General features: G+C 38.2%; 1 protein-coding gene across 2 annotated transcripts in view; it reads right to left on the bottom strand.

The window, feature by feature from the left end:
• The window catches only part of MED23 (mediator complex subunit 23), a 48,387-nt gene that overhangs the window by 15,558 nt on the left and 9,083 nt on the right, over positions 1–23,746 (bottom strand). Inside the window, exons 8-19 of one of the 2 annotated variants that reach the window (XM_055135886.1) lie at positions 23,451–23,520; positions 21,512–21,624; positions 20,000–20,095; positions 19,395–19,412; positions 14,005–14,205; positions 11,881–12,024; positions 9,923–10,068; positions 8,557–8,802; positions 6,477–6,619; positions 5,072–5,246; positions 2,762–2,925; positions 1,744–1,868 (exon numbers count right to left, since the gene is read on the bottom strand). In XM_055135886.1, coding sequence (XP_054991861.1) covers positions 1,744–1,868; positions 2,762–2,925; positions 5,072–5,246; positions 6,477–6,619; positions 8,557–8,802; positions 9,923–10,068; positions 11,881–12,024; positions 14,005–14,205; positions 19,395–19,412; positions 20,000–20,095; positions 21,512–21,624; positions 23,451–23,520 — 1,641 coding nt within the window. The remainder of the gene's footprint in view (positions 1–1,743; positions 1,869–2,761; positions 2,926–5,071; positions 5,247–6,476; positions 6,620–8,556; positions 8,803–9,922; positions 10,069–11,880; positions 12,025–14,004; positions 14,206–19,394; positions 19,413–19,999; positions 20,096–21,511; positions 21,625–23,450; positions 23,521–23,746) is intronic. The other variant, XM_055135887.1, reaches the window with a different exon arrangement.

Raw genomic sequence — 23,746 nt, forward strand, 5'->3', positions numbered from 1 at the left:
GTGAACTAACTTTGGCTACATGCTGTTCCAGGAAGGGAAATGATTCATTTTCAAACTTACATCTTCGTGAACTTAATAACTATAATACAGAAATTGTAAACTGCGCGGCCGCTACTGCGGCCGCGCGACATTTTATCTCTTTATTCTCATCAGTGGAAAACTTATTATCAAATATTTCCCTGTTAATAGAGCTGTATTCTTCGGGGATAAATTCCAACAAAAATAGTGAGTCTGTTTTGAAACTCTAACAACAACAGTGAGCTATGTATTGAAATCTGGAATGTAATCAAGGTAAAGAGAAAAGGAAGTGAAATTATCACTCACGTACGAGGTGGGTTGGGGGGGTGAGGGGTGGGATGTATACTGTTTTCTTTTTGTTTGTTTGTTTGTTTTGTTTTTGCTTTTGTTTTTGTTATTATTGGTGGTGGAATATGGGCACTGGTGAAGGGATGGGTGTTTGAACATTGTGTAACTGAGATATAAGCCTGAGAACTTTGTAACTTTCCACTTGGTGATTCAATAAAATAAATTAAAAAAAAAAAAGAAAAAAAACAAATGAAGATTTTCTATAAGCCAAGTGTACAGTTCTTCTCTGTGATTAAAAATAAAAAAAGTACAGTATATATATTCTTTCAATAAGTTACGTTTTTCTCTACTTCAGCCTGATGAAAGTATTTTCCAGGGAATGTGTTAGTTCTCACAAGATTCTAAACTATAAACTATTAAGATGAAACCTTAACCAGATGTTTAGAAACATATCCAGTCGAACAGTGCGAAAGGTAATAACCACAGCAAAATGATTTAAAAAAAGAAAGAAATGGGGACTGCTATGGCTCAGTGGCAAAGCAGCTGCTTGTGAGCATGGGGAAGGAAGCTCACACGCCAACACTGCCCTGGATGCACCGACAGCGATTCCCAGTGCCATGGAAACGTGTGTGATCCCCACTCATTGCAACAACAAAATTGAGAATAAAATTTTTTTTTAAAAGAAACCACTTTTTAAATCAGAAAACATCAAAACCAACCCTCTAGCAGAGGTTCCTAAATTTATTTGGTTTACCACTCTATTTTCAGGGAAAGAAAAAACAAATACCCAGTACCCTGCCCTGGAAATTTACAAGGCTGGAGCAACGGTACAGCAAGCAATGGCACTTGCCTTGTATGCAGCAAACCCGAATTTGATCCCTGGTATTCCATATGGCCCCCTGAGCCAGCTGGGGGCGATTCCTGAGTGAAGAGCCACCATTAGCACCACCATTAAGCCTTGAGTGCCAGCGGGTGTGGCCTGTCCCCCCACCCCACTCCCCCCAAAAAACCCTGAATAAATAATAAATAAAAAAACAAGAAAATAAACCACAAAACCACAGTAACAAATCAAAGCGCCCCCTAATGGCATCTGAGGTAATGATGCTCCTGGATAATACTGCTCTAGAGTAGGGATCCTTAAACCTGTTCTCCACATGCAAATCCTTCTTGCCTAAGACGTGTTAATACAATATAAATATTGGTATATTTATACGCATATTAGTCAAACTAATAAGCAAAAAAATCATAAAGAAATACAGGTATTTAAGTCACACACTTACTGAAAATAAATCATGAATTTAAACATGACCCCAATGTTCAACTTTGTCACTACGTATAGAGTTATGTATGACCCATAGTGTAAGTCAGCCTCTACAGCAACACAGCAAATGGGCAGATTCTCATATACATTCAATATGTAATTCAAAACCAACTTACCTGTAGTGGGCCCGGAAAACAGCTAAGGGTGTGAGAAGCCCAATTATGAGGAGTAAAACTCATGATGGTCTGAAGAATGTCTTTACACCAAGTTCCCTGAATTGAATCAGAGCCTGTAAAGAAATCTGAACAAAACAGATGAACATATTAAATCCAGAAATAGGAGAATTCAACAACTTTCTTTTTTTTTCCTTCTTTATTTTAATTGAATGACCGTGAGATACATGTACAAAGCTTTCATGTTTGAGTTCTAGTCATACACCAGTACACATTTTCCACCACCTATGTCCCCAGTACACACTCCCACTTCCCAACCCTCCCCCATTCTCTATGGCAGACAATTTCCCCCATACTTAACTTTGTTTTTCATCAGAGGTTAAAGTCACTGTCACTGTCATCCCGTTGCTCATTGATTTGCTCGAGAGGGCACCAGTAACATCTCCAGTGTGAGACTTGTTACTGTTTTTGGCATATCGAATACACCACTGGTAGCTTGCCAGGGTCTACCGTGCGGACGAGATAGTCTCGGTACCTTGCCGGGCTCTCTGAGAGGGGCGGAGGAATCAAACCTAGGTCTGCCGCGTGAAAGGCAAACACCCTACCCGTTGTGCTATCACTCCAATCCCAAAGGTTAAAGAGGAATGCAAAATGAAAAGCAATGGCAATTTCTCACCAGAGGTATGATCAGATAATTAGGATTTATTTTCCATAAAAATATGTTAAGCTAACATGAATTAGGCATTCCTATTATGGTTAAATAACTCAAAATTAAAACCCCCTTATTTTATACCTAATAAACATCCCTAGATATAGGTTGATGGTCAATCCAGTTTTATGGTCAATTCAGTTAATTCTAATATAGAGAAAAAAATCTACTTTAAAAACTAAGATGGTAAAGAAATCAAAACTTTTTTCTTTACCATCTTAGTGTTTCCTAGTATGTTATGCCCTCACCATCAGTAGGAACAGAGCACACTTGAATACACTTATTTTTACTGTTGGGAGACACTGTCCATACCTGTTACATGAGTTGCTCTGGCTAAGGTCAGTATCAAGGCTCGATTCAGTTCTTCAGATTCTGCTGACAGCACTGTTTTGGGATCACTAAGAAAGCGCGTGAACTGTGGCTGTACCTCTGAGCTCCCCAGTGCTGTTATAAGCCTGAGTGCAGTGCTCTCCACACTGAAAGGGGACACAGAAACGTAAAACTGCATCTGAAACTTCAAAATTATATTTAATAATTTAAAAGTATATAAAACAACTGACATATACACATTCGCTCAAAGTAGAAATAAGAATGATAACCACCCAAATGTGGTTTGTTCATCTCCATCTAGACACACAGGAAGAAAATGGGATAGAGGTGCATATAGTGGAAGTTTCACTGCATCTGTAATCTGCTACTTTACCCAAGAATATCAAATCTGAGAAAGGATTGGATCATTACAGCTGAGTGATGGATATTCTTCACATGTTTGATATTTAACAATAAAAACACTCATTTAACAAATCAGATCTATATAATTCAACCCAATTTAGATAAATTAGAATAAAAAATAGAAAACTGTGATCTCTTTTTGATTCAAAAATAAACTTTTAGGGCTGAAGAGATTTGCAGGGATTGTGCGCTTGCCTTGCACACCGCCAACCCAGATTCGATATCTTGAGCCATATAGAGGCCCCCAACACAGCCAGGAGTGATCCCTGAACACAGAGTCAGGAGGAAGCCCTGGGCACTGCTGGGTGTGGCCCCAAATACTGAAAATAAAAATTATTTTTAAATAAATGAGGTTTGCTTAATTTGCTCTAAAAAGCTTAAGTAGAGGCAGTTTGGTGAGCAACGTGGCCGGAGAAATGCTCCGGACCCGAATCCGGGCCAACAACACCAGGGATCCAGATGGAGGAGGTACAGCTGGTACACCTTCTCCAGATGGAGCCCTGGCGACACTGAGCAGCAACTAACACGGCTCCGGGTTGCGGGACTGGAACACATCCGAGCCGCGCGGCCGCTAACGTGGCCACTCGACCTTTTCTAAAAACTGAAAACATACAATTTTTTAATGGAAAACAAATTATCAAATGCTTCCTCAGTAGGGCTGTCTTTCTTGGGGGGAAACTCCAACAACAATAGTGAGTTTTGTTTTGCAATATGGAACATAATAAAGGTAAAGAGAAAATGAAGTGAAATTCATCAGTTATACAGTTGGAGGTGGGGGGCGGGGCGGGGGGTATCCTGGGGATTTTGGTGGTGGAATATGGGCACTGGTGAAGGGATGGTGTTTGAATATTGTATAACTGAGACATAAACCTGAAAACTTTGTAACTTTCCACATGGTGATATAATAAAAATTTCTTTAAAAATAAAAAATAAATAAATAAAAAGCTTAAGTAATAATTTTAGAGTGAACCCCCCTGACAGTTTTACGTATGTGAAAAAGATAACTAAAAACTTCCCCTAAATACACAGCATTTCAAAAAACTGTATTTTTCTTTTTGGGAAATATTTTTACTTAGATCAAAATCAACATATCTTTTATTTATTTTTTGGTGGGGGACATAATCAGCAGCGCTCAGGGGGTATCTTGGCTCTGTGCTCAGGTGGAACCCAGCTCCAATACTGTCTCTCCAGCCCAACATATTATCCTTTAACCATACTCCAAAGTATATTTAAACCTAGTATTCAGAAAGGCTAAGTTAGAACATAAAGTCAAAGGCGTTGAAAGGGTTTATTGTCACTTGAAGAGTCTGTCCAAGGCATGAATTCAACCATCTTAATAAGTTACATTTTCAAAGCCTGGATTCTAATCTTCAACACTGGAATGAAAAGACTCTAGTAGAAGAGTTTTGTCACAAATGAAAAAAAAGTCCTTAAAAGATGAAAGATTAGATCCCGATCTTTAACAATGTTTCTGATAAATCTTAAGGCAAGACTGAGAGCTGGAACAATAAACAGTACGGTGGGTAAGGCACTCGCTTGCACATGGCAGAGCCAGGATCCATCTCCGGGGGCTGGAGCAATAGCACAGCGGGTAGGGCGTTTGCCTTGCACGAGGCCGACCTGGGTTGATTCCCAGCATCCCATATGGTCCCCCGAGCACCGCCAGGAGTAATTCCTGAGTGCAAAGCCAGGAGTAACTCCTGAGCATCGCCGGGTGTGACCCAAAAGGAAAAAAAAAAAAGAAAAGAAAGGATCCATCTCCGGCACCAAATATGGTCTCCTGCCTGGAGTGATCCCTGAGCACAGAGCTAGGAGTAAGCCCCCATCATTGCCCCCAACCCCATCTCAATAAACAAAACCTCATGGAAAGGCAGTCTTCAATTAGCTTACCAGAGATGGAGCTGGTTCTGGTTGGTCTGTGCAACTGCAGCCAAAGTATGAAGATGACTGAGAAGCTGGACTCTGTAATGAGGCTGAATGTGGTGCATCCGGTAGCTGAACATTTCAAGAAGTGTGTGTAAGATCCCCCAGGCATGGGACTTGAAAACAGTTGGCAGAAGCTGACCTTGAGAAAGAAAACAATTTATGATGCTAATTAATAAAAACTATGCATTAAAAAATATTCGAAAAAAAGTTACATTGCTATAGCTACTAAAATCTATATAATAGATAATTAACACCAATATACACACTCATATATATACTTCCATACACATATACACATATATTTCCCATACTGTCTTCATAATTTCTGCTTTAATATTAAGAAAAAAATGTTCAGGTACTAATTGTAGTGCCTGGATAGTACACAATCCTCACTATTCAATACTCCTATCATTTTGAAGCACGAGGACCAGTTATATTTTTTTAACATACCCACTCTCATTCCTTCCACCCTCTTAAGAATGTTTCATTCAACTCCTAATTATCTAGGGAGAAAAGTTAATTGTGAAAATAAAAATCACACCACATTGGTGACATGTCAGAATTTTCATGAACCAGAAAAAATATCCCCATACCAGAAAGTACTATTTAGAACTGCATACTAATCTTCAGAACTATTTTTTGTAAAACAAGAATGTTACTACTGCTTGTTAGACTTGGTCCTCACTGTTCCCCAGGGCAAACAAGCAGAAGATATACAACAACAGGGGTGAGAAAGAGCAGAAGGCAGATTCTGCATAGAGACAGGAACCGGGTGTGTCCTGCTCAGCGCAGGCCAAGATCTACTTCACTATCCTTTTATAATTTTATTTGAAAAACACAACTAACAGGGCTAGAGAGATAGCACAGATGGCAGGGTATTTGCCTTGCGTGTGGCTGATCCAGGTTTGATCCCTGGCATCCCGTACGGTGAGCCGAGCACTGCCAGGGATGATTCCTGAGTGTACAGCCAGAGTCACCAACTGAGCACAATTGGGTGTGGTCAGCAAAAAAATACAACTCACTCCTCTGATGTTTCCATCCTTCTGCTTTTGCTGTATTTTTATCTCCATGAGACTTACCACCCTATTTCATCTCCTAACATTTTTTTCTCTCTCCTATTTTTTCTCTCTCCTCTTGGCACCGCCAAGAGTAATTCCTAAGTGCAAAGCCAGGTATGATCCAAAAAGCAAAAATAAATAAATAAATAAAGCATATTGCAGTAAGTCATCTTGGGAGGGAAAAGAATCCTATTAATAGGGTTCTTTCTGATGGTGATGACGCCTGTATAATACTGTAGCCATGACCTAAGAGACTACCTGTTGAATTAAAGGAGCAGTTAATGGTATAAAGGCCATAGATTCTGTCTTACTGATAAATCCTTTGATGCCCAGAGACTCTATTTCCATATACACCAATAAACGACTGTATGTTTCCACTAGTGCCGGAGCCAGGGCCACACTGGACTTAGCATGAGCCAGTTTTATTACTCTGGTCGCAATGCTGTGAATAAGGCTGTGGAGAAAAGAGAAATGAAAAATCTGTATGTTTTGACATAAACATAGTGGTCATTCTATTCTTAGGCAACTTACACAGACAAATATTGAAGTTAAAGTTAAATGTTAAAGAAATAAAAAAGTTCATTTTAATCACTTAAGTTGTGCAGGGCACTGGATCTCTCAATGTGTATCAGGACTGTCCTGCTCACAGAAAAATAACTCAGTTGGGTACAACATATGAGAGCATGTGTGAATGATTTTAATTCATTTTCAATTTTTAATCAATTTAACAATTTGATCTCCAACAAAATATTCATGAGAATATTGTGGAAGAATGCAAAAACAGCCATAAAGATAAGAGTCCCTTAAACTATTTTTACAACACTAAGACACTGAGAAAAAGTTCAACGTCTAACATTGTGAAAATGGTTAAATAGAACCACAAATAATTCTGTATAGTGATTACAAATATATCCTTAGAGAACACTAAGCCTGGAAAGATCTTTTATACATTATGGGGGGGAAGTTGAGTAATAAAAGCATATTGCAGGGGGCTGAAGCAATAGCACAGTGGGTAGGGCGTTTGCTTTGCACGCGGCTGACCCAGACTTGAGTCCCAGAATCCCATATGGTCCCTTGAGCACCGCCAAGAGTAATTCCTGAGTGCAAAGCCAGGAGGTGACCCCTGTGAATTGCCAGGTGTGACCCAAAAAGCAAAAAAAAATAAATAAATAAAGCATATTGCAGTAAGAAATATCTTGGGAGGGAAAAATTTAAAAATCTGTATTTATATATACGTGTATATATAAATTCAATATATATTTCAAAACTTAACAGTATTTCTTATAAAAGAGACTATGGCAATTTTTTATTTAGGTTTGTTTATCTGAGAATTCCAATAATAGTTAATATTCAAACAAGTGCTTATATTTAAAAATGGACCTAAAACTATATCAACAACAAAAAACATTAAAATAAAAAGATACAGATAGCTATCCTCACTATCGTGCCATTCATGAATGAAATAAACAAAAGAAGTTAAAGTATATGCACACAATTGAATACTATTTTGTTGTGAGAAAAGATTAAGCTACGCCTTGTGCTACAACATGAATTATCCATGTTGTACAGAGGACAGTCATGTTATGTGAAGTAAGTCAAAGGGAGAAGGATAAATCAGATGATGACACTCTGTCACTGTCACTGTCATCCTGTTGCTCATCGATTTTGTTCGAGCGGGCACCAGTAACGTCTCTCATTGAGAGACTTACTGTTACTGTTTTTGGCATATCCAATACGCACAGGTATGCTTGCCAGGCTCTGCTGTGCGGGCTTAATACTCTCAGTAGCTTGCCAGGTTCTCCGAGAGGGGCGGCGGAATCGAACACAGGTTGGCCACGTGAAAGGAGAAAACCCAAACACTCATATGTGGTTAATCAGAAGCAAAATAAAGGCATAAAAAATATCTAATAATAAAGTCTTGAACTTTATTTATTATTATTTTTTTTTTGCTTTTTGGGTCACACCCAGCGATGCTCAGGGGTTACTCCTGGCTTTGCACTCAGGAACTACTCCTGGCGGTGCTTGGGGGACCATATGGGATGCCGGGGATCGAACCCGGGTCGGCCGCGTGCAAGGCAAACGCCCTACCCGCTGTGCTATCGCTCCGGCCCCAAGTCTTGAACTTTAAACTGAAGTTATCAAGTGGTGAAGGAGGCTCACGGGGGGTGCTTAACTAGAAGCAACAGAACAATGCTGGAGGGTCACTGGTGCTTCAGTGGTTGTAGACATGCAGTAACTTCATACATCAAAAACAGACATTAACACTCTTTAACCACGCTATTGCAAGTGGAAAAAAAAAAAGAAATAAAAATGTACTTGACCATAAAGCAAACATATGTAATAGTTAAATTAAGTCTACACTCTACTGACATGAGCTCACGGAAAACCTACCTCATCTTGGCGTGAACTGTGAGTGAATCCAGGAGGTTCATTGGTAAGGGTGTAATGGAGCTTGAGGCTAAACAGCTGGTTCCAGGAAGAGGTATCCTCATAATCCCATTCCCATAGATGGTTTCTACCAGAGCTCCCATGGGTAAAGTAAAACATTCTGAATTTGTCGAGTATGCATTACAGAGCAGGGCAATCTTATAGTCATTCATCTGTAAGCTTTTATTTCTCAGACTCTGCTGTAGGAACCTAAAATTTCAAGTTCCATTCATTAGAAACACTGAAATAACTTCTACAAAGTGAGCTCACATTTTTAAGACTGTAACTCCATAAAAACTCCATAGTGACTACTATGTTTACTCTAAGAGATACTAGAGTTGCTGCCTAAAATGAAAAGTGGAAGCACAGGAAAGTCCGAGGCGACAGCATTTCAGAGGAGATTGAAGCAATGTTAACAATGGGCATCACGTATGTATTTCATAGAAAGAACTAAGACTAATATAATGAAAAAATAACTCACAAACCAATGAACTAGATTTCTATTTAACATCTGCTTGAACCTTTATTATAGATGTCTCTGTAGAAAGATGGTCAAGTTGTGTCTCATGAAAAGTCCAATGAAATGTGAAGCTTTTCTGTTATATAGTTTCCTCTAAAGAAATTTTCTCTCCCTTTTTAGAAGTTCAAGGTGGTAAGTATAATTATTATTAACACACTTGACTGAAGCCCGGCTCTACCTTAAAAAAGGTAAAAAGGTATCTTCTGGGGCTGGAATGATAGTACAGAGGTAGGGCACATGTGACCAACCTGGGTTTGATCCCTGGTATCCCATATGGTCACCCCCCGAGCCTGCACACGAGTGAAGAGTAAGCCCTGAGCGATCCCAGCTTTACAAGTGAGTAAGGAAACAGCCAACCAGATCAGCTCAGTCAAACTTGGCATCTCTGGGAGTGAAAGGCATCTCAGGCAGAGCATGCTCAAACATGAAGTGCTTAAGTCACTTTGAAACATTTTCATGCATTTTTGGAAATGCGTAACCTTAAATTAATTTTAAAAAATGCAAAGACAAAGATTAGACCTAAAATTATATCTTTAGGTATAATCTTATAGTATCTTTAGGTCTAATCTTTGATATCTCTATCTTTATGTAGCTATATCTATGTATATGTAACTCCACATCCATATACAGTTAATTTTCTAGCCATTTTCTGATGCAGAAAACGATATGCTCATTAAATAGCTACCCTTAACTCTAGAGAGTCTGGGGATATTTCCATACTAAATACAAGCACAGCTCAAAATATTCTCTCAAATTTTCACAGTTCACTAAATGATAAACAAAAGAATTGTCAAGTTAGAAATAACTTACTCATGGTGGAGTTTAAGGGAATGGGGTATTGGAATCTGTAGCTTAGAGTTGTCATTTTGAGCTTTTCTGTTGAGATGAATCCAAATGCAAGTCATTGCAAATGCATGAGTTGACTGGGGTTTGTTAATATCAGGAACTGGAATAAACTGAAAAAAAAATTAAACATTAAAAGATAAGTAATTACATGAATTTTAAGTAATTCATTTTTGTATCTCTTTAAAATATCAACTACTAGTTTAACTCCAATTGCTTTCTAACTAACAAAATAAATTTGAAGACCCAATAAAATATTCAAACTGTTACAAGATTATTTTATTTGCCAAGATAATAATAGAAGAGGGCTAGAGAGCCAGCACAGTAATTACGGCTCTTGCCTTGCACACAGCTGACTCAAGTTCAATCCTGGCATCCCATATCCCTGAGTACTGCCAGGAGTAATTCCTGACTGCAGAGACAGGAGTAAGCCCTGAGCATGTTGGGTGTGGGTTCCAAATTAAAAATCAAAGAGAAAATTAAATAACAGGAGTAGCTAGGGGCTGGAGCAGTCAATAGTACAGAGGATAGGGTGTCTGCCTTACACACGGGCGACCCAGGTTTAATCCCCGGCATCCCATATGGTTCCCTGAGCAACACCCGGAGTGATTCCTGAGTGCAGAGCCAGGAGTAAGCCCCAAGCAAAGTAGAGGGTGTGGCCAAAAAAAGACAAAATGAAAGTAAACAAAAAGTTAAATGCATCATTCTAGAAAGTAAACATTTAATTTTCGAAGAACATGAAATTAAGAAATATGCCATCTAAGTGAGTAACATCCAACATGTATATTGGCAGTGAGATGGCACGCTTATCTGGAATTTGCTCTTACTGTCCAGTACAGCATAGGATGTGAGGATGCTTGCCTTACGTGCTGTCCCCTGGGGCTCAACCCCTGGCAACACATATCATTCTTAAGCATGCTAGCATGGCCAGGTGTGATCCCCGAGTACAGAGACTGGAGTAAAGTCCTGAACACCACCGAGTGTGGCCCGAAAACCAAATGGGTAGGGGCAAGGGGAAATATGTTCAATAGTAAATCAACTGAGCAGTAAAGATGAGACAAAACTGTATCTTTGTGACAGGTTCACAGGAATTAATTTTTTTACTTTGTTGTACATTTGTGTTTATAATTTCTGTAATATAAGGTTTCATAAAAATAGCAATTATCAACATAGGTAATACTTTACTCAAAAAGCTTATTAATAAAACACAAATAAATTCAACTGGCAAACAAAAAGAGAGTAAGATATTGATATTATCTGGTCAGTCAGTGGTATTTATATATTAAAGCAGCTCTAGTGCTCTAATACATAAATCACAGATTTAGAATACAAGGCAGGGTCTACTACTGGACATGTAGTTATGATTTATGATAATGCACAAAATCTAATTCAGTGTTCTTCAATCTTTTTTGAGGGCTTTGGGCCACACTCAACTTCTCCGGGCATACTCTTGGCTCTGTGCTGATGGCTCACTTCTGGCAGGGCTCAGGGGATCTTACATGGTATCGAACCTGGGTGAGCTGTGTGCCAGGCAAGCACCTTTTCCATATCTCTCGCACTCCCTCTTCAAGGGAGTGGTACCCGTCCTGCAAACTGGTTCATAGAACATCAGTTAAAATCAAGTCAGTAAGAAGTGACTTTCAATCTTCCTACACTGCAGACCAGTACCATTCCACACACTGGTGGTTTTAGAAGATGATCTTATTAAATTACATTTTACATATGAGTAAACTATTCGAAGAGAATCAATGTTCATCTTATGGTCGTGGTTAATCACGGAATCAGCACAAATACTGTTTTCAAAATACTCGCAAAAACACTTAGCAAATTTAGTGTTCTTTTCACAAAATCACACTTTGTGAAAAATTCTTCAACATTAATGAAACAGCCCCGCCAACAAGTGTTAATTATTGAGTAAAACTTACTTCTTTTTCTGGGTATAGAAGATCAAAGAGCTTCATAACAGGGAGAAAATCAGCCAGTGCATTTTTCTGAATACTTCCAGAAATAAATTGCAGGAGAACCCACATCAGGTGATCTCTGCCTTTAATCAGTCCTCGCCCAGCTAACTGTAAAAGATGTTTAAATGCTCATTTGCATGGCTTGTTAAAGAGAGAGATGTAGTAGCAGTAAAACAAAACTGCAGAAAGGTTGTCCTCTTAGAAAATTAGCATCTACCTTTGGCACACAGTAATTACTCAATCAAGTAAAAAAAAATCATAAAAAAAATTATTTTAAATTAATTTAGGGGTTGGGAAGATAGCTCAAAGGGTGGAACACATGTGTGGCATGCATGAGGTTCTAAGTTTGATCACCAGCACTTCATGTGTCCCTCATCTTCCAAGTACTACTTTGATGTGGCCCTGGTGGCCCCAAGTGTCGCAGGGGTGGTCATCGTGGGTTTTGGTACCACGAGGGCATCAAGCTATCAGGGCTACACTGCGAGGCTGAAAATTGCTGGAATGGTCCCTACTCCCAAATAAAATCTATTATTTTTCACATTACATATACATTTGCCTGGTCCCATTATCGTCAAAAATAACTATGCATCTCAATAGCTACGTGCTTTAGAGCACTGTAGCACCATCATAGCACTGTCATCCCATTGTTCATCGATTTGCTCGACCGGGTACCAGTAACGTCTCCATTGTGAGACTTCTTGTTACTGTTTTTGGCATATCGAATACACCATGGGTAGCTTGCCAGGCTCTGCTGCGCAGGGTTTTAGAGAATTATTAAATTAATCATGAACGCATCAAAGTTCAATGTAGGATAATTACTAGAATTTATGAAACAGTGAGAAATGTTTCTCTATCCCAAAAGAATTTTTTCAGTTAATTTTTGATTAAGGACTGATTATTATCATACACATTCATGCATTTCCTGCAGATTTTAACAGAAACCAATAATGGGGCTAGTGAATAGTAGCATTTTTTAAACAACTATTATATAAAAAAAATCTTCCCCCAAATCCATATCAGAGAGATGTTAGGTATTAGTCTTATTAATCTAAAGATATTATAAATCTTATCCCCATTCAGTGTCTTCAAACCTATGGTTAAAACCAACTCTTCCCACAAACATGCAATCTGCGCATGTTTGGATTGTCGTACCTTTCCATTTGCTGCTCAAACAGAAGCCAGTGAAAGATCCTAGCCTTTTACTTCCTATTCTCACCAAGTCCTTTACCCATTTACCCTCGTCTTCATCCTGCGTTAGGTCTTTAGCATCTCTCGCCAGAACATCTGCACAATCTCCCCTGTTAATGTCCTTGCCTCTGACATTGCAGCCATTCATCTCTATTGTCACCGCCACCCCGTACAAGTTGGCAATTAGCAATTATTTTCTGAGCTTGTATATGTTACTGTCATTACCCTACTCATATGTCGCTCTAAGCTCCTTAGAACAAACATATGATGACTGTAAAGAGTCTCCAAGTGAGGTCCTGCCTTCTCAATCTTGACATCAGTTTCTCCTGCACATTCTACAAGTTCATTCTCACACACTCAATTTCTTCCCAAATAATTTTCTTTAAGGGGTGACAAGGTGGTGGTGGCCGCCATACTCAGCAGCGCTCAGGTGTTATTCCTGGTTGTGAACTCCAGGAATCACTCCTGGCAGTGCTTGAGGGACCATAGGGGGTCGGTGGGGATCGAACCCAGACTTGCATGCAACCGACTAGGGTTCAATCTTCTCCTCCTGGTAACTTTCAAACTTTCTTTGATAAGGCCATTTCTAATGTCTGTAAAAGGTATTATTCTTTTTGGTTCCTGTTTCAGGGAAACATATTTCCATTTGCCAACAATTCAAATAAATCAAATTTATACCTACAGTCCTCTACTAGTACAGCACCTCATGAGGGCCTAGATCTGCCCTGTCATCTCATATTCCCTGATCCTGGCACAGTGGATTTGTGGAAAGAATGACTGAATTCAGCTTTTATAAGAAAGTGACAAAAAAAAAAAAAAAGAATTCTATTTTCAAACTTTTCCCTTCGTTGAAAGCAACTGGTCATGTCCACATCGGTCTGAAACATACTGAGCACTTACCTTCTGATGAAGAGAAAGAACCATGTGTGGAAAACTGGCAAACTGGAAAAGCACAAAGAAAATGAGCTGACTCGAGAGATGCTGCCACAGGAGTTGGCTTGTTCCCCCATCGTCAAACTTCTCCTCGGTCTCGGACCGCTCCATGGCATAGACCACCAGATCCACCAGCTGGTCCTCCAGCACAGGGCAGCGCTGCTTGTGCTGTGGGGCAGAGATTAAATACAGTATTCCAAAAGCCTCCCAGTTAGTCTCAGAAGTTACTAGTTAATGGGCATCAATCGTAACAAGAGGTTGAGAAGCATGGAATGAAGTCGGACTTAGAAAGTTAAGGTTAGATTTAGTCTATTAAAGCTGCATCGTGTTACATTATCATAGAGGATGCGTTTCGAAAAAAATATAGATTTCAGTATCACACGAAACAGGATTACCATTCGCTTTACACTGCCGATTTCACGGCTAGACAAGGGGAAGTGAACAGAAGACTTTGCTGTTTGTTTATCTCTTGGAAAAGCACGATATACTTCAAAAGGCATATGAAATAGCGTTACACGTAGCAGTTTTGCAATCTAACTCAAAATATAAAAACCCTTGATTTGTAGGGGTCAAATATTGTGATAGGAGAAAACAAAGTATGAACAAGTATAAGTATTTCTTTTGTTATGAAATAGCCACCTCAAGCTTATATTTACTTATCATACAGAGGTGTACAGAAGAGCTGCCAGATTACTCAATGTCTGTTTCATGATGTGGTATTGATCTACTGATACTGAAATGGAAACTTCCTCTACCAAAAAAAAAAAAATCCAACACCCCCAACATCGCAAAGTTCATCTCTGTTCTCCCCTCTTAGAAGCCAAACATAATGCAGCTTTAATTTTAAATTAGACTATTTTAAAATCTAAAACAAGAAAAAGAATTGAGTTTAAACACTAAGGATGAAAATGCAACTTCCCTTTCTAGAGGCAAAAAGATTTATGCTTTGAAAAGTGATTTTAAAAAAATAAACTCTCAAAAAAAGGACATTAATCCATGTTTTAAGTCATTTTTGTATTTCCTTCATAAAGTATCATATAACATAGTAGCCAGGCAGTTGGAAGCCTTTCTAGTGAATTACTACTATATCTGCATTCCTTCTAGTCTTTAGATGAGATTGTCAGTATTTTGCCATGAAAAAGGGATATGATTTCCTTAAGTTTGGGGAAAGTGCAAAATGGGGACGAATTTGGAAAAAAACAAAACATCATGAATAGCATCCCCTTTTTTGCATGCTCTTTGCCAGCTCCATACTTGTAAAGCTCCAAGATAGCTGTACTTTCTTATTGCATGCAAATAAAACAAACATCTACCCAAAACAGTAAGCATCAATGACTGTTTCATTTCCCCCCAAAACACAATGCCATGATCACAGTTCAACCACATTACAGGTTTACAAATAGCAATATTAACACCACCAGTTGAGACTATAGTACTTTTCCTCCAAATGTAATTATCATTATGAAGCAGAGCAAAGTGCAACAGACAACACTACAAACTATTTCTTAAATCAGCATGCAAAACTACTGTGTACAGGGCTTGAAATTCACTAGTTCTGCCAACCACCAACAACCTAAGAAATGTGCCAGACAATACAAATTTAGAGTGAGTTCATTCAAAGTATACAAGAGTCAGAAAAATTTGTGGAAAGGAGTAAAGCCAGGATTTCCAGTAGGAATTTTTTTTTTTTTTTATGAGTGATGGGAATACGCTTCTAGCTTAGAAACTAACCAATCTGTCGTCTATTCATCCAGCCATGATGGTCTCCCATCACTATGCTTCAGGAAAAAAGAACAAACTAAATAAAATTGGTTTTTAGCACACCTCACTAGAGTTTCCTTTTCTGTATTAGCTATTCACTTAGGGAAAAAAAAAAAAGTGAAAATGGGGGTGGGGAGAGTTGGGGGTGAAGGGGAAGCGGGCATACCCAGAAGTGCTCAGGAGAAACTCCCAGCATACCCAGTGGTGCTGAGAATCGAACCCAGGGCTCCTGCATGCAAAGCATGAGCTTAGTCTATTGAGCTCTCTCCCGTCCCCAATCTGAGATTTTTACTACATATTTCAGAGGCGTAGCAACTGTCATATGGTTAATGATTTAACAAGGAGAGCCACAACTCTACAATTTAGGAAATCAACAGTTAAAGTCAATAATTTTTCAATAATTATGACTCAAGATTACCCTATATTTTCTGTGAAGTATTTTTAATTATTTTTAGAAATAACTTAAGTATTTTTAAGTATTTTGTTTAATGCCTGGTGTCAGAGGGTAGCCAAACATTTATTGGGATCAAGTGTTATTTCCCACTGTTTTAAAGTCAGATTTTTCTCAAGTCAAATTTACAGATAGCTTATTCATGTTGCTTTATATGCCAATGTTGGTATTATAAACAATAAATCAGAAGTATAACATGATCTGTGCTGCTAGCTACTTTAAATTTTGTTTTAGCATTCATTACTAAAGAGAAAGTATTTTAAGCACATAGACTATTTTACAAAGTATAACAAGTAAAATTTTGTAAAGAAGTTTGATGTTATATGAATAAGGTTAACTATCAAGCACTGAAAATGGACACTATATCTGGGATTATTCACAACTTAGTGTCTGAAAACATGCAAATTTAAGACTTCAAGATATAGACTTACAGGTTGAATTAGTTTACATATCTACATGTATGCTTAGTTAAAACCCATTTAATACAAAGCATATCTAAATTGAATATTTTAACAATTCCAATTTCTACTAATAGTGCAAATTATATTGGAACCTTATTTTAATAAAAGCTGAAAATCCGGGACAGTCTTTATTTACATTAACTTCTACACAGGCCCATGCTTGCTGCCCTCTATTATTTCAAATGGCAAATAATGCTTTTCAGTCTCAGTAATATCACCCTACATTGAGTGGTTCCTGACACTTTTCATTTAATAGCTCCAGTATTAGCATATGGTAAAATGGTAGCATCCTGTACTTGTGTGGACTTATGACCATTTTAAGTCATCATTTCAGTGCTAGAAATCAATTTTAAAGTTACACTTACTCAGGACAAGTTGGAAAGAAAAACTGCCTTACGCATCATTTGTATTATATTCTCTGCCAAGCATTCCTAAGTTAATGTCAGTCAATACCATTCTCAATTATTTTTCAAAAATCAACTGAGTAATCAGTTTCACTGTCTCAGGTTCTCAGAGTTTAAATATCCACTACACACGGGCTTAAGGAGAGAGAATTTGTTTTGAAATGCTCTTATTGAATAGAAAGAACATAAATTCTGTGTAAACACACAAACCACAGTTTTCCTCTATAATATTCCCCCTGCTGGTCACAGAACTGGGCTATTGATTACCTTCCGAGTGCAACCACGTTTAATGTAAAACATAGCCCAATTCCTACTGGAAAAAGCAAAATGGACAGCTCTTAAAGATCAAGCTTCAAGTAAATTATTGCATTGCTAGAGAAAAGATAAGAAAGTATAGTGCAGGATGTAGCTCTGTAATGATAAAAGCTGTGATAAGGTAACTTGCCTACTTTTCATTATATGCTTCTCATACTCGGTGTTCTCGGTTTCTACTCTACTTTCAGGTGGCAAAAGTAAGTCAATTCGACATGTATTTTCCATCTGCAAGTTCACTCACTTCAAAGTTGTCTCCCAAAACAATTACTGATGAGTTGTGAATTTTTGACAATGTTTACACTACAGTGGGACCAATACTAATAATGTTCTGTCAGCATTTCCATTATAAACTTTATTTTTTATGGATTTATGTCTTAGTCATAAACTTTTTTTAAGGTTGAAACTTTTTACTAAAAGGATCAGATCAGAAATACTGTTCTTTCTTTTGCTCTTTTTTTGGGTCAATTTCTAATTTGAGAAGAGCTGCCCCCGCCAAAGAAAAAGTTAATGACAGCTATGGGTATCTCAGGGAGGGGACACGCAGCTCAAATGACTGTGGGTAAAAACTGTGAAAAAAAAAATATGGGTCAAGTATGACTTGAAGTTTATCATAAAAATTAGTTTTAAGATATAGCGTGGAGCATTCTTTCAAAGTTAATCGGATACTTACCTCTAACTCAAGTGGTAATTCAGCAGACCAGAATGAATGAGTTTGCATTTAAGATGTAAAATTGACAGATTATGGAGGTAACTGTCAGATACTGTAGTGTGAAGCAATTTCAGTATCACATGTACAAGGTTTGTCCAAACAAGAAAATTTGGTAAATTTTTCAGAAGGAAAAAACTTAAAATAAAAAAAGAGATACTACTAGGGTGAGGTTTGGCATGCAAAGTTTCAACACTGAGCAAGTTTTATGGCCAAGCTATATGTCCTTAAAAATAGGGCTTTATAAATGGAAGCACTGGCACAACCTTCACTATGGTATTGCAAACAGTAACGCTATTTTATGTTATCTGGACAAGAATGGCTTTTTAAAATTAAAAATAAAAAAATTAAAAAAAAAAACACTGGTCTACTTTAATATGTTGGGCTCAAAAATTTTTAACAAAAATAATTGGAACCACTGTTTTGCTTAAAACCTCAAAGGTGAAAAGTCCTGGGACAGCCTTGGGACTGTATAAGAGTTTGGTTCATCAAGTGGCCAGTATGTCATGACTCCCAGCACAGGTGGACTGCAACTGAGAGCGCCACACTCGGAGGAGACACTTCTGGCAAAGACTGACACAAAGCAGGGTCAAGCAGGTGTGGGGTCACCTAAGAGCGTGACATATCTCAGTCAATCCCCATGTTTCCAAAAACACCTTCCCTGTTCAAGCTTACCACTCCAGCTTTTAAAAGTAGCATATCTCTATTAAAGTGCCTTTTTTTTCTCTGTCTCTGTCTCTTTCTCTCTTTTTTTTTTTTGTGGTTTTGTTTTTCATTGGTTTCTGTTTTAAGGCAAAGCAACATAAAATATTTTTAATGATGTCATTTATTATTATTATTTTTTAATAATCCGGAAAGATAAGGACCACCACAAATCTTTCCATCGAGGAAAATTCTACCAGGCTAGCTGTAGCCCTAAAGTAGGAAAAACAGTTAAAATGGAGTGGGAAGAAAAAAAACAACCCATCGAAATAGGACAGGCTCTGCCCTGGGCCAGGTGTTGTCTTTTTGTTTTGTTTTGCTTTTTAAAGAATAGAAAAACAACAAACACCAAAAAAAACAAAAAACAAAAAACAAAAACAATCCACCAAAAATAACTCTCATATCCCAAGAAGAAATTCGTTTTAGTGGCCTTGGTCTCAGCATGGTCCTGCCAATTTCAAGCCCCGACCATACACGTATTCTCTAAATGGAATCAGTGGCTACAAAGCGGCCAGCGTATCGTTAGTCACAATACAACAGTAAGGTTGTGAACATACCTGAGCAATGTTCAAGGTCTAGAGCATTGGAGGATGGGCAGGACAAGACAGGACAGAACAAAAATAAAGGAAGAAAAAAAGAAAAGACAAAACAGTGACTATGAGGCCAGCCTCAAGGAACCCAGAGTCAGCACAAACCCTCCCACATGTTAAACCATCAAAATCAAACATACACACGCAGGAAAAAAAAGGGAAAAGAAAAAGAACCAAAAGAGAGAAAAAAAATCAGCAATGAGGCCACGCTGAAGATACCAGGGTTAAAAAAATACACCCAAACAAAAAGAATAATTCAAAAAGTCATAAAAATAATGGTTAAGTCATGTGTAGGTTTCTCTGGCAAAAGGTAAACTTGAAACTGGCCTTATAGAAAAAAAAGCAATGCAAAATAAATCACCTTTTAAAATATCTCCTTTTCAATTTAAACATTTTAAAAGCAATATATAAATGATAGGAAGAGTACACTGCTTAAATATACCATACATTAAAAAAAAGAAATCACCAAATAGTTCTTAACTGTTTTGCTCAGTTAGCTACAGCAAAGGAAAGAGAGAAGAATAGTGCAGATTCTATGCAGAATTTACTAGGTTTCCAGCACAGTACAGTACCTGCTTATTTAAACCTAGCATATTGCAGACCATATCCCTGGAATAAGGCTGCTCCAATACATATCTCAACAAAGCAGTCTGTGGTTCAAACAGATCCTTTAAAGAAAATAAAGAAAATTATTGCTTCAAGATCAAAGTAAGTGCTAATTCAAATAATTTGAAATTGGGATTTGAAAAAAAAAATCCTCTAAAAGCACTTGTTACCTTCACACAGTAGGCAGTATCTAGTGGGGAAAAAATCATAGGATTTTAGTGCTTACAGTGAATTAGTTCCCATCCCTCACCTGATGAGCAACGTCACCAAGGTGGAGGGACTTCCCCAAGATCATGCAGAGTTGAGAAAGTAGGAATGACTTTAGCTACAGTCACAATGGAATCTCAATCATCACTGCAAGGAAAGAATTTTCTGCTTAGAAATGTAATCAAAGGTATAATATAAAACACTGCTCCAGGTTTTTAGAGAGGGCAAATGCTTAGCGAGCACAGGCATAAAAATGTAGGTTTGAGCATCAGACTGTCTACTACTTCCTACACATGGGCTGAGGTTACTATCACACTCCATGTCTCAGTTTCAACATCTGTACAATGGAGATAAGAAAAAGGATTACTGCAAAGTAAAAACTGTTAAATTAGTGCCTGGCAAAAAAATTAAGTGCACAGTAGCTTATCTTTCCAATTATTACTATCACATTACTGTGAATTCCTAATCGCTTACTTTTTACATCCTCCCAATTATATTATCTAGCAGCTAGGAGCCTAAATTTCTCCTTAATTACTATTTCACCCTCCTCATTTTGGGACAAGTTTTCTAATCAGTCCCTAAATTATTTTTGGCATGAAAAATATATATCTAGCCTTCCCCGTAACCTACTCTGTCATCACTCCAACTTCCAAGATAATTGAACAAATCTATCAGATTTACTCGCAGCTTTATGCCCAAACACCTTTCATTTTATTGATAACTGAAGTAGTTTTCCTTTGTAAAGTTTCTTTCTTCTGTTGGCTGGAGGGCTGGTCTGGGGGCAACACCTAAAGATGCTCAGGGGCTATCCCTCACTCAGTGCTTCGGGGTCAGTTCTGGTGGCGACCTGGAAGGCTGAGAATCCGACCCAACCCGGTTCCCCAGCATGAAGAGCACGTGGTCCGCCCACTGAGCTATTTCTGGCCCCTCCTTCGTAAATCTCCAGCTCCACTTTTTTCACCTATCGCTGTCACTTAAAAACATACAAACAAACCCCAAGCAAATGGGAAAATTGGTCTTCAAATTTTAAGGGCATTGTAAATGTACTTTTAGGGCTTGCTTTGCAAATGAAAATAAAGAACACATTTAAAATTGAGTTTTCTAATTCCTAAATCCTATGCCAGGGGTGGGTCACTGAAATCTCATGGTAAACCATAAGTTACCTTTCATAAAATATTTATTTCTTCAGTCTGTGAAGAGAAAATTTCATATCATATATTGGGCAAATTATTTAAAGACTGTTAGAAAGTTCCATTGTATTTCACACATACCTTATCATATGGCAAAAGGCCTTTCAATGGAAAACGAAGAGTAGCAGGATCCAACTTCCACGAATTACAAATCGCACCTGAGTTATTCACAACTGGCAGAAGACTGCAGCGGCCTATACATATTGCAAAAAAAAAAAAAAAAAAACCCACTTTCTTAGCTAAGTCTGAGCACAAAATTGCCTGCTCCTTCATTCACTCTACAAATATTTAAAGAATTTCCATGCTACCAAGCACTGACTTTCAGAAATATCTTAGTCAGAAGCCTGGGTATTTTATTTGTTTTTAGACCAGATGGTTAGAAACCAATTGCACACGGCATCACAAAGTCCAAGATGTTGCTTCAGCCCAACCTCCTAGGCAGACTAGAGGTCAGAAATCGATAAATCTATGGACCAAATGCAGAGTGTGGGGGCTGGAGCGATAGCACAGCGGGTAGGGCGGTTGCCTTGCACGCGGCCGAACTGGGTTCAATCCCCAGCATCCCATATGGTCCCCTGAGCACTGCCAGGAGTAATTCCTGAGTGCAAAGCCAGGAGTAACCCATGAGCATCGCTGGGTGTGACCCAAAAAGCAAAAAAAAAAAAAAAAAAAAAAAAAAAAAACAAAACCCAAATGCAGAGCGTATCTGTTTATATAAGGTTCACTGAAACATCACCACCTCTGCCCTGGGAGAGAGGAGGGGTCAGAAAGGCTGGACAGCCCACAATGCCTATGGCCCTTTATAGGAAAAGTCCATAGACGTCCAGTCTAGGGTCAGCGTTAAGCCGAGGCAGAATGAGGTCTTAAACTCAGCATGTGAACGTAAATTCATATTCAACTGCCTAATAGAGTCATCTGGCTATCCTACAGGCCAAATACGTCTACCTTAAGCTCGACATATTTGCATCTGAAATCACTGTCATCCTTCTCAAACTTGTACCCCACATCCATAATCACTGAATGATACCGATATCTACTTAGTTACAAAGGCTATCTATCTGAAAAGAATCTACCTCTGTATTTTTGCATGTCTAGCCTTCTAAAAGAGCATTTGGCTCAGAGGAAGTGCTTAATATTTGATCACTAATAAATAATGCTCTCCCATTTCCAGACAACTCTGAAGTCACACTGATTTCCAGATATTGCTGGAAAACCGCCAAATCTCAAGGGTGTGTGTGTGTGTATGTGTGTGTGTGTGTTTTTAAGAAATTAATAACCTAAACATTAGGAAAAAAGAAAAGAAAAGGCAAAAGTATAAATCTCAATGGGCTGTAAGAACCTATTATTTGGTGTATCACAGTCACAGGGGAACAGTTCACTGAGATTTCCTTTTGTCTGTAGACAGTTTTTTGAACTCTTAGTAGTAAAAGTTCCCTCTAGGGGCGAGAGTCTGCTGGGCGGTGTGGTGTTGGAACAATGTATGCATGACACCCTATCATCAACAATATTATAAATCATGGTATTAAAATGAAAAAATAAAATAAAAGGTCCCTCTAGGATCAGTACAGGGGGGGGACTAAGACACTTGTCTTGCATATATGCGGTGGGCAATTTGATCCCTGCCACCACATATGGTCCCTTGAGCAGTGCAAGAGCAGTCCCTGAGCAGAGCGAGGAGTAAGTCCCAGGCACAACGGGGTGAAGTTTAATCCCCTTCCTTCAAAAATGAAGGGGAAAAAAAAATAGGAAAAAGTTCCTTCCAAGTACCAAGAAAACTATCATCTACTAAAGTGGTTCTAGCAAAATCCAATGTAGTCAGTCATTTCCCATGTCTTTGTGTGCTGAGTTTATTCTGTATAAAAGAGTTGCATACAAGTGAAAAGCTATTACTCAATGGGCTACAAGAGTTACTAAAATGGCAAACCACTGGGACATCAATAGAACAGTCCTTCAAGCTAGTTTAGCCATCAAATAACTACAAATCATGTACCGATTAGTATAGTTTTAATTACAATCCTACCACAAATGGAGTTTATCCTTGCTGTAGGCCTGAAAGTATCCACAAAGTCTGATACCAGGTTGCCAAGTAGCTAAAAGCAAACAAAAAACAAGGAAGCCAAATTAGGAGAAAATAAGATCAAGAATTTCTCTGAATATATAAACTGAGTAAACAGATAAAGGTTTACTACAGTGCTTGGCATAGAACAATTATACAAAGTTAGTTCTCTTTTGTTGCCTTCTAAATAATTACAATTAGTCATCTATCCCTGAATTCCATTTTATACCACCAAATACTTAGCTATTTGATGAAACTGT

The sequence above is a fragment of the Sorex araneus genome, chromosome 4 (assembly GCF_027595985.1).
Source record: "Sorex araneus isolate mSorAra2 chromosome 4, mSorAra2.pri, whole genome shotgun sequence".
NCBI lineage: Eukaryota > Metazoa > Chordata > Mammalia > Eulipotyphla > Soricidae > Sorex > Sorex araneus.